We start from the raw sequence: 16,905 nt of genomic DNA on the forward strand, positions 1-16,905 counted from the left end.
AGGAATCTGGGTCTCATTGCATCTATGAAACTCATATACCTCTTGCAAGTCTGTACATGAGAAAGATCCAGTGGTACCTGAATTCTCTGTGGTCATAGCATTGACAACCAGTGACTTTTCAGATACCAGTTTAATGATTTGTGAAAAAGAAAATTACATCGTCGAGACACCAGATTTCTCAAACTCCAGGTCTCTCATTCTCCCCTCCTGTTCTAGTACAGTCAGTCACAACAGATGCCTCAGACTTTATTTTGCTTTATTTTGGAGCAGTGTCACTGGGAGTTAAAGTACAGTGTCTTTGGATCAAACCACATAAACATAAAAGAGATGTTAGTTCTTATAAATGCTCTCAACTATCCCAGTCATCTGTGGGCTGTTACCTCTGTAACTTTTTATGGCACTGTGCTGTTTTATTTGTAAATGTCTCCAGTTGGACTCAGTATATTCAATTATGGATTCCAAGATGGCCGCCGACTAGTCTAGTTCTTACTCTCTGAGCTCCTCACAGCTATTTAACTTTTGGTTTTTTTTACAATGTTATATCAACCTTTTTCCTCAAATTTTTATACTAAAAGATTTTATAAATCTTTTTCTACGCATTTGGATTACTTTTTCTTCTGGACTTATTATCCTGGGATTTATTTTACCTCAGAACATTCTTGGTCTCTCTGCTGCTGGGACTCCTACTGCTCCAGTCTGTTCCTGGTTCCTGGTATCCTGTTGACTGCATTCCATTTCTGGGCATGGCTACAAAATCTGACTCCATGGAGACTCAGCCTACAAAGGCCAAATATACTTCAATGCTCTCTCCTGAAAAGATTCAGGTTCAAAAAGACTGAAATCATCTAAACAACCTACAGAAACTTTTAAAGTAAGTAATAAAGATTTAAATGACTCAAATTTCTTTTTAGAAGAACTAAAAATAGCATTAAAACCAATCCAAAGTGCTATACAAAACTTTTCAGAACAGTTTGCAGACTTTAGTAAATCTTTAAAGCAAATAAACGATAGTATTGTTACTATTGAAAATAAAATCTTAACTTTGGAGGTTAAAACAGACTTATTGGAAAGTGACTTTAAATCTAGAGATAAAACTATTTCAGATTTACAAGCTAAAATATTGGATCTAGAAGCCAGGAGTCGAAGAAATAACATCATTATTCATGGTTTACCTGAATCTTATGACAATAAAAACTTGTTATCTGTGACTAAAAATATCTTTGAAACACTGTTAAATTGTGAAGCTTCTTCAAAATCTATAATTGTAGAGAGAGCACACAGAGCACTGCGTACAAAGCAAGATTCTTCCACACCAAGGTTAATTTATACTAAGTTACTAAACTTTCAAGACACTTTCCAGATCCTAGAAACTGCTAAAACAAAGAAACAATTCATATGGAAGTCTCACAAACTATCATTTTCCCAAGATCTTCCTGCACAGATCAAATTAAATAGACAAAAACTAGCCCCCTATTGTGCTGACTTGATAAAAAGAGGGATTAGATTTCGAATGGCTTATCCTAATACCTTGTCTTTCACAGCTAATGACAAAAGATTTGTATGTTCAGATCCTAAAGATGCAAAAGACATTTTTCTTAAAACATTTAAAAAGCTTCCTGACACTGTATCTTAATATTCTACTGTTAAAGAACTACAAAAAGGTTTGATCTTTTCTTTTCTTTACTCTGACAGTATTTGTGTTACATGATTTATAATTCTGGTGTGACATAATTTTATTAGCTTAAGAACTTGTCATGTAATTTGCACATGATGGATTTGGTGTGACAGTGTGCAGTGACAGGATTTATGCTTGTTAGATTTGTGTGGATTAATAGAAGCATTTAAATTGCTGTATTTACTTTTTTCTCTTTCTCTCACATATGCTTGCTGTGTAAATAGATAATATGTTAATTTTACTACAAGCTTTTGAGTTACAGCTTTCTGTGTAAGCTAAATGATTTTTGGAGGGAAAACATTCCATCTCAACATTCTAGCAAGAAAATCTTCCCCTCAGAGTTCCAGCTGATGCTCTGCATGAACATGCGCACACTACAGTCTCTCTGAGATGGATGGTGATGTCATCATTTGTGAGGAAAGAAGGACAGTTTCAAATACACAAGTCTGCTTGTTTTCAACAAGCATTCAATAGCGCTAACTTTTTAGGAGATCTGGCTATTATTTAAAGTGTTTTTTCTTCATAAATGAAGGTTGCTTTTTAAATTTAAACAGATTCATGTCACATAATATATTCAGTGACTTTTAGTGTGACTGCATGACTTCAAAGCAAGCTGCTACTTTCATAAAGCAGAGTGAAAATGTTTCTGGAAACAAATGAACAGGTTAGTTTTATATATTAAAATTCTAAAGGATGTGTAAAGAAATGAACATATTTTCCTATTCAGAATATTTTTTCATACAATATTTTATATGATGCTGAAGTGTTTAATTTGACAAATGTTACAAAGTATACCTGTTCATATGAAAGTTTCATGTTCTTTCTATTCTCTGCTCTCTTTCTTCTCAGAGGCTGGATGTGATATTTATGATTAGTAGTTTATGTTTAAGAAAGCCTTTACTTATTTGAAAGGTTTGAAATAACTATCTTTAATATGATTAGCTGAATCTACCTGTATATATTTAAGTCCTTAGATCTACTGCATTTAGCTTGCTTGTTTCTGTTTTAATTAGATTTTCAAAATGTTTACTTTAAAAGCCTTGTCTTTTCATGCTGTTTTGCTATGTTACATCTATAGCTTAGAAGAATAGTATGGCTACATAACCTAACAGAGTCATTAGTAAAATATTCAAAAAGTAGATTTAAAATTATATGTATGCACATTGTAGTACATTCAGTCCAGTATATATGATGCTGTTTAAGTTACTATTTAATAATATAATTATACTTTATTCATGTATAATAACTAGTGTTAAAAACCTTACAGCTTATAATATTTCATTTTGAATAGTTCCTGTACTACTATTATCTAGTTAATAGATGCATCTCCAGACTGAATTGTTTTTCATTTTGAGATATGGTTGCTTGGTAGTTGTTTTTTGCTTTATTTGAACTATAACTAAATACTCATTCTACAGGTATTAGTGCTTTTATCATACTAATGGTCATGTTGATTAATGAAATTATCACTAAAGTACTAAAGAAGGTTCAGTAGATAGTGCATGACTATTATCTTTAGTTCAGTAATGCTATGCTTATTTACTTATATTATAATGTTACCAGTTGGTTTTGTTATACTTATATATGTTATCTTACATATCTTTCAGTTTTAATTGTATTACTTCTTATGATAGAGTGTTCTAGTTAAGCAGAGTGTGATTTATTTATTATTTACTTGTTTCTCTTTCCCTTGAAATACTTGAGGAAATACATTTAATCACTATAAATTTCAATTTAAGGATAGGAGCTTTAGATTAGTATTAGAAGTAGGGATTAAGCATGTTGGACGCCTTGAAATTAGTTAATTTTGTATATATTTTTAGTAGTATTACTCGGACTTTATGTTATGTTAGGCTTCCTTTGAGTAATTTGTATTCTAACTTGAGGTTATTATTATCTATAATTACAATGTTTTTTTTATGTTCTTCTGCTCTTCCTTTATCACAGGGGGATTGGTGGGTAGGCACTAGGGTTAGGATAAAGGATATTATTATACATTTTATGGTTCTTGAAAAACCTTTTTCTTTTTTTCAACAAATGTTATTTGATGACCTGCTTGAATACTTAAAGACTGTTTTTTCTTTTATTTTTTTTCTTCTTCTTTTTAATGTTGTGTTGGATTTGCACCTTGAGTTCACTTTTATAGCATCAATAATGAATATACTTGTAGAATATGCCTGTTGACATAATTTTAGATTCTTGGAATGTTAGAGGCATTCAAGATAAAGCGAAAAAGTCACTATTATTTCATATGATCTTTAAATCACAGGCTAACATTTGTTTTATTCAAGAGACCCATATTTCACATATTGATTGGAATAAAGAGTTAAAAAAAAATGGATCAAAAAGATTATAGCTTCAGGTGACTCATCTAACTCCAGAGGTGTAGCTATAATCATTAAACAAAAATTCATTGGGAATATTATTGATGAGAAATTTGAGGATGAGGGGAGGTGGTGCCTATTTACCGCTTCTATTGTTGGTTTGGACAAACCCTTATTAATTTTAAATCTATATGGCCCATGTAATTCACAACATTTGTTAATTTTAAAAATTTACAATATTCTTGCATCCTATAAGGATCATCATATTATAGTGGGTGGTGACTGGAATGCAGTTATAAACCCTGTAATTGATCGTTCCCGCTCCACTGTCGCCTATAATCTTCAATCTACTCTGGCTATAAATGATTTGATGACAGAATATAATTTAATAGATCCCCTCCGCACTGTTAAAAGTATAAACAAGAATGATATATATACTTATTATTCTAATTGCTATCATTCGTGGTCCAGATTAGACTTCTTTCTAATTTCAGATTATATTTCAAAATATATTGTGGACTTTACTACAGAACCCAGATTCTTTTCGGATCACTCAAGAATCTCACTAAAATTGAACATAAAACCCAATATCAAAAATAAAACTATGTTTAATAACTGGACCTTAAATAATAACTTATTGTCAAATGAGGATATTTGCAAACAAGCTTCAGAAATCCTAAATGAAATGGTGAATAGCCTTGAATCATCAGACATTCCTTATGACATACAATGGGCTGCATGTAAAGCAAGATTAAAAGGTTTATTTATTAGTAAAGCTGCTTTTTTCAAAAAACAATACTTTAAGAAAGAGGAATTCTTAAAATCAAGAATTTCTTCGTTGGAAAATCATCTTAGTTTGAACTATGATGCTACTTTAGAAAAACAAATTTTTGATTGTCAGAAAGATTTAATTCTGCTTCACCAAAATAACCTCTCCTTAGCTGAACAAAAGCTACTTGCTTCATATTCAGAGTGGGCCCAGATTCCATCTAAATTGTTAGCTAGAATTATTAAAGTTAACTTCAGAAATCCAAATATTACATCTTTATCTTATAATAACAGATTATATAATACTGATGAAGAGATTATTCAACTTTTCACCTCTCTTTACACTGAGTTATATTCAGGTTCTTCTAATTCTGTTAAAGATAATCACTCAAAATTCTTTTTAGACTCTTTGCAGTTCCCTAAACTTAATGATAATCAGCAAAAACTACTTTCTACCCCTATATCGGTACAAGAAATCTCGGATTCAATAGATAATCTTAAATTGGGTAAATCTCCGGGACCTGATGGTTTTACTCCAGAATTTTTCAAAACTTTCAAATTGGTAGTTCTTCCCTTTCTATTTAAAGTTTACAATCATATAAGAGTTAATGATATCTCAGATATTCATTGGAACACATCCAAAACCATTCTAATTCTAAAAATAATAAAGATAAATCTGACCCAGTAAATTATAGACCCATTTCTTTAATTAACGTGGATATTAAGATTCTGTCATCTATTCTGGCTAACAGATTGAAACGGATTTTACCCTCAATTATCTCGTCAGATCAATCAGGTTTTATGTCTCAGAGACATGCTTGGGATAATACTCTATCTTTAGAAACTATACTTCATCTCATTAAGAAAAATCCAAACCCTATATATGCTTTGATTATAGATGCATCAAATGCCTTTGACAGAGTATGTTGGAACTTTCTATTTCAAACTATGTTATGTTTTAATATTCTCTTATTCTTTATAAATTTTTTAAAAGTTTTATACAAGAATATGTTTACTAGACTATACATTAATGGTCAATTTTCTGCTCCGATAAAGATCACTAAAGGAACAAGACAGGGTTGTCCATTGTCCCCTTTTCTTTTCAACATTTATTTAGAACATTTGCTATTGTTTATTACTCAAAATACTTTTCATAACATCCCTAGAATTCTTAATACTAATATTCATTTCTCTGCTTTTATGGATGATTTAGTAATCTACTTTCAAACTCCATTATCTGATTACAGAAAAATAATGAATTCTATTGATTATTTTTCTTTGGTTTCCAACTATCTTTTAAATTCTACAAAAACTCATATTTTTCCCTTAAATCATTTAGCACACAAATATTTTTTGTTTCCAGACGATCATTTTCAGTTTACTTATAATATAAAATATTTAGGAATCAACTTAGAACACAATAATAAATCTGCCTTTCAAAATAATATTAATAAATTATGGAACTCTATATTGTCTGATATGGACAGATGGAAGCATCTAAACCTTTCATTTCTTTCAAGGGTGGCCATTATTAAAATGAATATTCTGCCTAAATTTCTTTACCAATTCTCATCATCTGATCAGATAATTTCAAAAAATTTTTTTGAGTCTGTAAATAAAGCTTTGGCAAAATTCATATGGTTCCCTAAATCTGTTAGAATTTCCTATTCTAGATTGGCATTTTCGAAGGACAAGGGAGGTTTGGGTTTACCTAATCTTTATCTCTATTATTTGATTGTCTCATGCAATAAACTTCTTACTATCTCTAAATTCAATAACACTTCTTATCCAAATCACTCTTTATGGATAAAATTATGGTATAATTATGTCATTTCTAATAATTTAAATCATGAAGCTATTCCCTTTATCTCTCTGGATAGTTTATTTATTAAAAATATATCTACAGTATTTAAACAAAAGATTAGAGATTTCCAAACCTTACTCAAAATGTGTAAACTAGAAAAGATCTCGCACCATGTTCAGCCAATTCATCTAAACCCAAATATATTATTGGACAATAAACTTTTGAACTTAACAAACTATCCTTTAATTAAAAATCTAAAAGTAGGAGATGTTTTGAAATATCTTGACTTGCCTTTATCTGACTGGCGTAAGTTATTGAAAGTAAACTGGAATTACTCACCAATTCTTACACAACTAAGAGCAATAATTAAAAACAAATTTGTATGTCTGGTCCCTATAGACTCACAATTGAAAAACCTTAACACGATTATCAAAATACTTTCATCATCTGATAAAATGCTCTCAAACTCATATAAATTAATTAATTCTTTAATGATGGACCACAACTGTCTTTTATCTAATGTTTGGTTGAATTATAATCCCCAATTGTCAGAATCTCAGAAAGTCCTGGCTATTAGACACACTAAGGAATTTATCCCTTTTAAAAATTAGCATACACACAATTAATGATTAATAATGATGCCTACTTTACCCCAATCAAATTAAATAAATTTAACCCAAATAAGTCCCCTTCGTGTTCATGCTGTTCTCATCCCCAAGCAGACCTCCTTCATATTCTATGGTATTGTCATTTTTCTCACAGATTGTGGACATCTTTGAAAGTCAGACTGCAGAAAATGGGATATCAAAAATCCACGTTGACGTGGGAATTTGCTATTCTACATATTCCATTGATTCATCTTTCAAAAGTTGATATTCATGTTATCATTTTTATTTGCTCATTACTAAAACTTTATATAATACAAAATTGGATTGATCGTTCTAAATTAAAATGGGTTACTTTCCAGAAAATGGCTTTTAAATTTACTGATGCTCAAAGATACTTAGGTGGGAGTCCAAAAAAAAAAGCTATTAGAAAGGTTGCGTTAGGAAAGATTTTAAACATATTAAATAGTTAATGTTAAATATTTTTTTTTTTTTTTTTTTTTTCAGGTTGCCTAACTTGTATATAGTGTACATATGGTGTATGTTTTATTTCTAAATAATTTATCAAAATCTCATGAAGGTTGTTATCACTAGATGAATTGTTATATGTTCATTTATGCCTTCTTGTTATGTATAATCTTTTAATTGTCTTGCTATTCATATAATTAATAAAAAAATTTTTGAGACAGTATATTCAATTACTTCTGCTACTAGTTTTAAACTAATTCATATGTGAGGCTTGTGATTTTATGCATATATTATGATTTACTGTTACATTGATTTCCCGAAGAAGATAATCACAATTGTAGGTTAGGATGTCTACCTTGAAAGTAGATCATGAACCCATGATTTTTCGCTTTCCATTTTATGACTAGACCACCCTAATTATAACTAAATTCCTGGTTTGTCTCAAAAACCAGCCTTTTGTTTTTAGATAGTTTTATAGAAAAAAACAAAACCAATAAACAGTTGAAAGAGCACACAAGGCCGGTGGTAATCTCCAAAAAGTTTATGTAAGTACTTTCATTGAACAAGTAATCCAACATCTTCAGACACAGGACAACAGTTAAGCATTCAGTTTCAAATATTCCAGAAGGAAATGACATCAGCAATAATGTCAGCAGGAAATGACATCAGCAATAATGACATCATAAACAATCTCATAATTATAAAAAAAATATATAAATAAAAATATGCTGTTTGTACAATACTACTATGAATAAAGCTATAATATTAAACAAGAATAATTTATATACACCAGTTGTAAAATAATGCCTCCCAAACAAAACTTTTTCATCTTTGAAGTGCTTTTAACTTTAAAATACACTTCAAAGAGCAATATCCATTGAGACCTGGATAAGCAGAAGCATTACATTTCAACTGCCAGCACAGTTCTCTACTTTCTAAAATTAATTGCCATGGGCCACCTCTCTTGTTTTTTATTACCTGCTCAATAACCATATATTCAAAGGAGTGACCCTCATGTTCCATGATATGTCTAGCTAAAGCATTGTTGCCATTACACCTTCCAATAAATTCTCTCCTTAAGATGTCTCTCAGTCTTACCAATATAAAATGCAGCACAGTATTGGCATAAGGCAATGTAGACAACCCCAACACTTTCACAATTAAATCTGCCTTTCAGATAATAAATGGTGTCAGAAATGCAGAACCTATTTGACACCTTTATAAGATGGCAACTTCTACAGCACCCACATTTAAAATACCACATCTGGCACTGTGATAAACATTAGTGTTTTCTAATAAATTCTTCAGATTAAGGCCACATCTGAATATCATACTGGGACCATCAGACAACCCCTTTTTGACTGAAACATCTTCAGCTAGTAAACACCCATTCCTAATATATTCCTTAATCGTCCAGCATCTACCAAATAAGGTGTGCTGAATTTCAGTGTATAATTCACACTGTTGTCAACAGGTGTAGTCATCTCATCAGGGGCATGTATATGTGTGTTGTCAGGGGTAAATGATTCTCCAGCCAACAAAGGTTTAAACCAACCAGACCATCTCTTAACAACTATCTCATCAATAATAGTGCTTAAAAGATCATCAGGGTAGGACCTGGCTGAAAACATATTTTTCAGATGTTCACATTCCAACAAAAAAATCATCATTGAGGGTGACCATTCTGGCCCCCCTCACTAACTGCCCCTTAACCACCGCCTTTTTCTGATAAAAGGGGTGGTTACTCTCGAAATGTAAAACATTATTTGAGTATGTAGCCTTCGTAAAAATTCTGGCTACATATCTCGAATTCACATAGTCCTTAACAAGAAAAATGTCCAAATAAGAGATGGAATCAACACCAAATTCAAAGGTGAAGTTCAAGAAATCAGTTAAATTTATTCCACAAACATCATAGCTTGGTTTTTATCACCTTTAAAGATGATAAAAATGTCGTCCAAAAATCTCAAGTACCAGACATGTTGTTTAAAGCTATCACATTTGAACAAATATTCCTCCTCCTAAAAGGCCATCATACTATTCGCAAACCTCCCTACACAAGGGGAACCCATCGCTACCCCTGATTTTTGCAAATAGTAATAATCATTAAAAAATATGAAGTTATTGGATAGGACAATGTCAGGTAGATACTCAATTAAATTGATCTCATCTCCCGGGGAGCCCTTTTTCAATAAAAACTCCCTGACCCAAGCAATGCCCAAAGTTTGTGGTATCACAGTATACAAATCCCTAACATCTATAGTTAGGAAACTGTAGTCAGCTACTAAGGTCAGGGAGTTCAAATATTTCAGGAAATCCCAGGAGTCACGGCATATTTGAGGTACAGTTTTCAAATATTTCTGTAAAAGACTGTCAACATATTTTGCACAGCCATATCTTAAACAATTTCTCCCATTAACAATAGGGCACTATGGTGGATTGACTTTGCTTTTTTGGAGCTTAGCAAGTCCAAATATAGTTTGAATGATGGGAGAAAGAATGTTCAGATAGTTAAAAATACTTATATCTACCCTAGAATCAATTAATAAATCATTAATATGAGAAATAACACATTTACATACCCCATTATACTCATTCAGTGAACATTCAACATAAGAGTCAGAATTCAATATATCTAAGATCTTAATAACATAGTCATCTTGAGTCATAAAAACAAGACCACCCCTCTTATCAGGCTTTAAGATCCTAACATCAGCATTCTTAAGTTCATTTAAAGCATAAATCTGATCAGTGGTAGCATTAACATCTGCAAAGATTCTATTATTGCAACATAAAGCATGCCTGATGTCCAACTCACAAACTTTTTCAAACAAAGCATTAGTGCTGTGCAACACAGGATTAAATACACTAGGCACACGGATATTCTGTAGTACAGGCTCATTATTGCTTAATAACAACATTAAATTCAATTTACGAGTAAAGGTTTTTAAATCAACTAAGGTACCTGCCAAATCAGCTCTTCTAGATGGTACGAATGTAAGTCCCTTAGCTAAAAAGTCAATAAGCTGAGGAGAGGGAATATAGGAAGAGAAATTATATATTTTAAAGTCACCTGAAGAATTTGTTGCAGTCTGTGGTCCAGGTAATGCATTGTTCAAAACTGCACTGGAATTAGTAGTGGAAGTATCTACACAATCCACTACCTCCTCCTCCTCCTGTTGTTCCTCTTCTGTTGTCTGTTGGTTACAGTACAAGTGTTCATAAACTGAGTATCCTGTCTCACAGGATTCTGAAAACCCTGATTTTCACTGTTGTCAGAAGAGCCTTCATTTCCAGCATTAACAGAACACTCACGAAGCCATTCATTATGCCGTACTTCAGGGATGGCGTTCTCATGAATATTCATGTTGTTTCCAGTCCCAGAAGCAACTAAAGGCCTGTTAGGGGTGTTCAAAGAATTATTAGTGCTCGTAGAATCTATAGAACTAGAAGGAAGTGGATATGGTCACCCTCAATGATGATTTTTTGTTGGAATGTAAACATTTGAGAAAGATGTTTTCAGCTAGGTCCTACCCTCATGATCTTTTAAGCACTATTATTGATGAGGTAGTTGTTAAGAGGTGATCTTGTTGGTTTAAACCTTTGTTGAATGGAGAATCAATTACCCCTGACAACACTCATATACATGCCCCTGATGAGATGACTACACCTGTTGACAACAGTGTGAATTATGCACTGAAATTCAAGTTATTTTATTTGTTAGACACTGGATGATTAAGGAATATACTCACTAAGAACTGGTGTTTACTAACTGAAGATGTTTCAGTCAGAAAGAGGTTGTCTGATGGCTGAGACTGAGAGGCATCTTAAGAAGAGAAAGTATGAACACCAATACAGTATTGGCAGACATAATGGCAACAATACTTTGGCTAGACATATCATGGAACATGAGGGTCACTCCTTTGAATACACGGTCATTGAGCAGGTAACAAAAAAACAAAAGAGGTGTCCCATGGCAATTAATTTTAGAAAGTAGAGAATTGTATTGGCAGTTGAAACGTAATGCTTCTGCCTATCCAGGTCTTAATGAGTATTGCTCTTTGAAGTGTATTTTAAAGTTAAAAGCACTTCAAAGATGAATAAGGTTTGTTTGGGGAGGCATTATTTTACAGTTGGTGTATATAAACTATTCTTGTTTAATATTATAGCTTTATTCATAGTAGTATTGTACAAACAACATATTTTTATTTATATATTTTTTTTATAATTATGGGATTGTTTATGATGTCATTATTGCTGAAATCATTTCCTGCTGACATTATTGCTGATGTCATTTCCTTTTGCAATATTTTAAATTGAAAGTTTAACTTTTGTCCTGTGTCTGAATAAGTTTGATTACTTGTTCAACGAAAACGCTTACATAAACCTTTTGGAGATTACCACCAGCCTCGTGTGTTTATATAGTTTTATGAAATTCCTAGCAACATTAGTATTCTCTGTTAGATGCTTCCAATTATATACACAATCTTCTATGCTTAAAGTTCATGCTAATTGTTTTTTAAATTATGATGAAAATGAAACAAAATCTCAGTCATGACATGTGACAGGGACCTTAGCTACATGTTTGTGTGTGTGAGTGAGACTTTCTGTCACTGTAAGGTCATAATGCCTTTGGACTGTGACATATTATATTTTGTACCATATTAGTGTGGTATTTGTAGAGGCTTTTACCATCAACATTTATATGTACTTGTAGGCTGTTTTTTATTAAAACTGTAGGAAATAATTCTTTGGTTGCAAGCTGCTTTGATTTTGCTATGACTGACAGTAATGTGTCTTATACAACAGGGTGAAAACCACCATGCTTCAACTGTCACCAGCAGAGACCTGGAGAAGGCTTACCAGGAAAACAATGATGGTGTGATATCATTTCATGCTGGAAGATATAAGTATGAACTTCGCTTCAAAGGTAATGTCAGTAAAGTTGCACAAGTTACATTACACAATGGCAGTTTAACATGATTTAACGGTTCACTGTCATTATTTCGAATCACACTCAGTCGACTGCACTATGTTCGACAACGGAAAGTCAAAAACAGTAATATCGAACTTTAAAAGCAAGCCTAGGAACAGGTTTTAACATGAGTTGAGATACGGGTGAGGTTTGTAGTTCGGCAATAGCAGTGAACTCCTATCTCGACCCATGTTAAAACCTGTTCCTAGGCTTGCTTTTAAAGTTTGATATTGCTATGTTCGACTTTCCGTTGTCGAACATAGTGCGGTCGACCGAGTGTGATTCAAAATAATGATAGTAAACCGATTTAACATGATAGTAAGGCTTTCTTAACAGGAACTGTTTATAAAAATAAATTCTGCCGGCAGGCAGAAGGGGTGGGGTTTAGAAATAAGATCCACATAAAGGAACAAGTCATTTACGTAGAACAGCCATAGCATATTAGAAATTCTGTAAGAGCACTATACTGATCTTATCAGAAGTGATCTAAGAGCACTAAATAGTTAATACAGACTACAAGAAGTAATCTGACTTTCTTAGGTTCATAGGGTCTTACTAAGCTTACAGCCACATGACACCATCAGCAGTACCCCCCCCCCAACCAAGTAGACATTCTCCACATATCCCTGGTTTAAATTTGTAATCACCCAACCAGTCATTCAGACTGGTTTTAAAGGTTGATAAGGAAGTGCTGTACTTGAGGGGTAACAGCAGCCTTTTCCAGAAATGGGATAAAATTGTGTTAAGTGTCTGTCACACCATCTAGTATTGTTACCTTCCTTCATGACAAGTAAATCCGCATCAGCTCTTCACTGATCTTTCTCAACAAAATAGCACTTCAGCACCTCGGTTCAGTATTCAAACCCAGGATGCTAGTGTTGTACCCTTAGCTACATCTGTTTGCAGAACTGGCATAATGGTTAAGGTATTTACAGACACAAGGGCAGCTGAATGGTAAAAAAAATGTCTTTGCCATTTGCAGAGCAGTTTACCTATACTTAGCATTACCATTTAGATTTTCAGTTTACATCTTATGCTTTGCTAGGCACAGCAGTCTTCAAGTACCTGTTAATTCAGTGTTATATCTTTCTTGTTAGCTAAGCTGTATAAGTTATTATAATACTAAGAATACCTAAGAGAAGAAGAAAATATTAAAGCATTACTATTTTCCCAGAATTGTTAGATTTTGACATTGTTTCCCAAACACTAAAAAATCTGCTATACTATGCTTAGTTATATTTCTGTGTTTGAGTTTGGTATTATTATTATTTGATTTAGTTGTTTTTTTTTTCTTTTTAATTGTTTTTAGTTAATTGACTTGAAACTGAATACATTTTGCTTTAAAACTTGAGTGATATTTTTTTGAAGTACAGTTTGTCATTTCAGCCATTTTTGTTTATTACATATGGGTACCAGCTGTCACCCAGAAAGTTCATAGTTCCTGAACAGGGACTCTACCCTTCTTGGAAGCTGGCACTTGGTCACTGTGATGCTGATAACTATCTCTGGGAGTAGTGAGTGCACATCCTGGCTACAGGGAGGCTAACTTCTGTGAGAGAAGCCAAGTTAATTGTCAATGCTTTCAAGAGCAAGTTAGGCACCAAAAGGTAAAATTATTTTGGTTATGTCATTCATAGGGAGATTGTTGGGCCCTAGAAAGAAAAACTTGAAGCAATGCGATTGGTCTGTTCTTTGTTGCAAGAAACAAAAGAGGGCATTCCTGGGGGGGGTCTTGCCAAGTACTACCAAAAATGTGTACCCCATTTTGCATCATTAGTGTGCCTTCCTACCAGTCTGATTAATGGGAAGATGTCCTTTAAAGTGAAGTGGGTACTTGAGGCAGACATTGTTTTTAATCATTTGAAAAAAAATTCATTGTTCAGAGTCTGTATTAACCCAGCAAATGACATCAAGGCCTATATTTTGTATAACTGATCAGAGCTTAGCCTACAGACAGTGTGTTATCACAGACCTATAATGGAGAACAACATCCATGTTTTTACATGTTTTTTTTTGAGTTATCTCTTAAGACATAGGCAAACATACATTTATATAAAATAAAATTAACCATGTTAGCATTTTCACAGTTACAAATATACATAACATACATTATTTTATGCAATCATCATAAATCCAACATTACATGACTTGCACAATTCCTGTCTTTCCTTAAACCTCACTCCTCCTCCTACAAAACATTATTTTGCATGTATTGTTTTCATATTTTCCATTTTTTTTTCTGTGTAATTCACTCCTACCCTTTTTTTAAAGATTCTATGTCCAGTTCTTTTATTCCTTGTTACAGTATTCACCACCTCAAATATGGTTGGTTTAGATTTTGATTTACATTTTCTAGTAACTGCTTTTTTGGCAGCCACCAGAAATAAACTTAAAGGAGAACCACACCCAAAAACTGAAAAAAGAAACGTGTTTATTTAATCAGTTCTTGATGTTCCCTTGATTTTAATACCACTTTGGGACTGTCTGCGAATTTTTTAATATTTTTGTGTGTTGTAAAACAGTCAGCCCACATGGGGTCCAGCATCTTGATGTGATTTTGATTTTTCAGTGTACCACTCAGTATCCCACAATGCAGTGTATGGCTTTCTAAATTGCATCATGGAGGTGGCTAATTTGCAAGGCTTTTGGCTCTCCATTCATTTTAAATGACACTTCAGACACTTCCTGCTTTCTTTCACTTAGTAAGGATTAAATACCATTTCTTGTGTTTCAATGACTGCCCCGGTTGCCTGTTAGATCATCTCCCAGTACAGGTTTTGTAACTGCATTACACTCTTCATTCTTTTTAAAGTGTCTAATTTAACTCTCAGTTCTTCATCTCATTTCCCCTTTCCTCGCTTTGCTGCTGTGATTGCTAGCTCATTCCTGTACTATTGCCTTGTTTACTAACAGCACTCCTGCAGGAAGGATGCTAATTTAAGTTGCACCACACAAATGGCTATAGTCAGTCACCTCTGTCTTTTTCCTGAAATTTTAACATGTACTCCTTTCTAGTGTATATATTCTTTGGCTGTTTGGCATACTTCTCAACTTCTTTGCTCAAGAATTGTTTAAGAATTTTTTTTAAGAAAGCCTAAGTCAAAATAATAGTGTGACAAAGACCCAATGTCAGGAATACTTTTTAAATATTACATTTTTTCATGACTGACTCACTTCAGAAAATTCACAGGTTTTGTTTAAATGTGTAAATTTGTACTATTATAATGTAATCTATGACATCACTGACTGTAATCCTTAGCAGTTTACCAGGGAAAAGTATTATTATGATAAACACAACAAAGGTATGATTACAAAATCATGTATGTGGTACCAGATCAAGGGCATTTGAAAAGTATAGGCTTGGGCTGTTTACCCATTAATTTCTTTATTATTTATTGACCTCTGTTTAGTGAGAAAGTCTGACTAATTGAGAATCCCTTTTTCAGTGGAGGTTCAGGCAGAAAAGCTCTAGAATGCAAGGTACATACACAATTGTAACATACATAAATACATACACAAAGTATACAGTTAATACAAAGGTTAATAAGTTACAGTGAAGAAAGCATTAAAATTGAAGCAATGATGTGTGGATGATAGGAAATGTCAGCAACATGGAGATATTAGTATAATCGGAATCAGCAGGTGACAGCGATGTTAGTACAGTTATAGTGCTCTACTATGCACTTGCTTCATTCTAAATTTTCTGTCTTGACTGGAAGCCTTATCAAAGTTGTCATAAAACCACACATGAATCACTTTGTCACACCATAAATCCCTGTGAATGAATCTGCTCTGATTTTGTTTGTCCACATTCATATCTCTCAACTTGGAAACATCAGAAATATGGACAAAGGCCCATGAAAAATAGGTAAAAATCTGTATGCTGATTAGCATAAAATATGCATACATAATTATGTAACCCCGCCCACTCCAATGGAAATGTAGGATACCAACTTTTAAACTCAAACTGAAGAAAAGACAACCAAAATATAATCATGAAACACAAAATAAGAAGAAGAACAATAGTGTTTTATTTATATTAATAGTTGAACTTGTGCAAAACTAAAATGTGATATTCTTTTATAACAATAACATTAACTGGGTGTGGTTGCTCTTCAGCCTTCTTCATTAAATAACATAAAATATAAACCAGAACAAAACTATTTTATTTATATTATTAACATCTGAACTTTGAACTTGTATAAAACTAAAATACAATTCTCTAGTGTCACACAATATACATTTATGTACATCCTGTGTACATTATCAACACAATTATCTGCATG

At 32.8% G+C, this 16,905-nt stretch overlaps 1 protein-coding gene across 1 annotated transcript in view; it reads left to right on the forward strand.

Moving 5' to 3' along the window:
• The window catches only part of LOC122815567 (protein mono-ADP-ribosyltransferase PARP12-like), a 991,743-nt gene that overhangs the window by 557,349 nt on the left and 417,489 nt on the right, over positions 1 to 16,905 (forward strand). Inside the window, exon 7 of the mRNA XM_044088173.1 lies at positions 12,454 to 12,574. Within this exon, the coding sequence (XP_043944108.1) occupies positions 12,454 to 12,574 (121 nt within the window). The remainder of the gene's footprint in view (positions 1 to 12,453; positions 12,575 to 16,905) is intronic.

This window comes from Protopterus annectens, chromosome 11.part0 (genome assembly GCF_019279795.1).
Source record: "Protopterus annectens isolate FY-2018-M chromosome 11.part0, PAN1.0, whole genome shotgun sequence".
Taxonomy (NCBI): Eukaryota; Metazoa; Chordata; order Ceratodontiformes; family Protopteridae; genus Protopterus; species Protopterus annectens.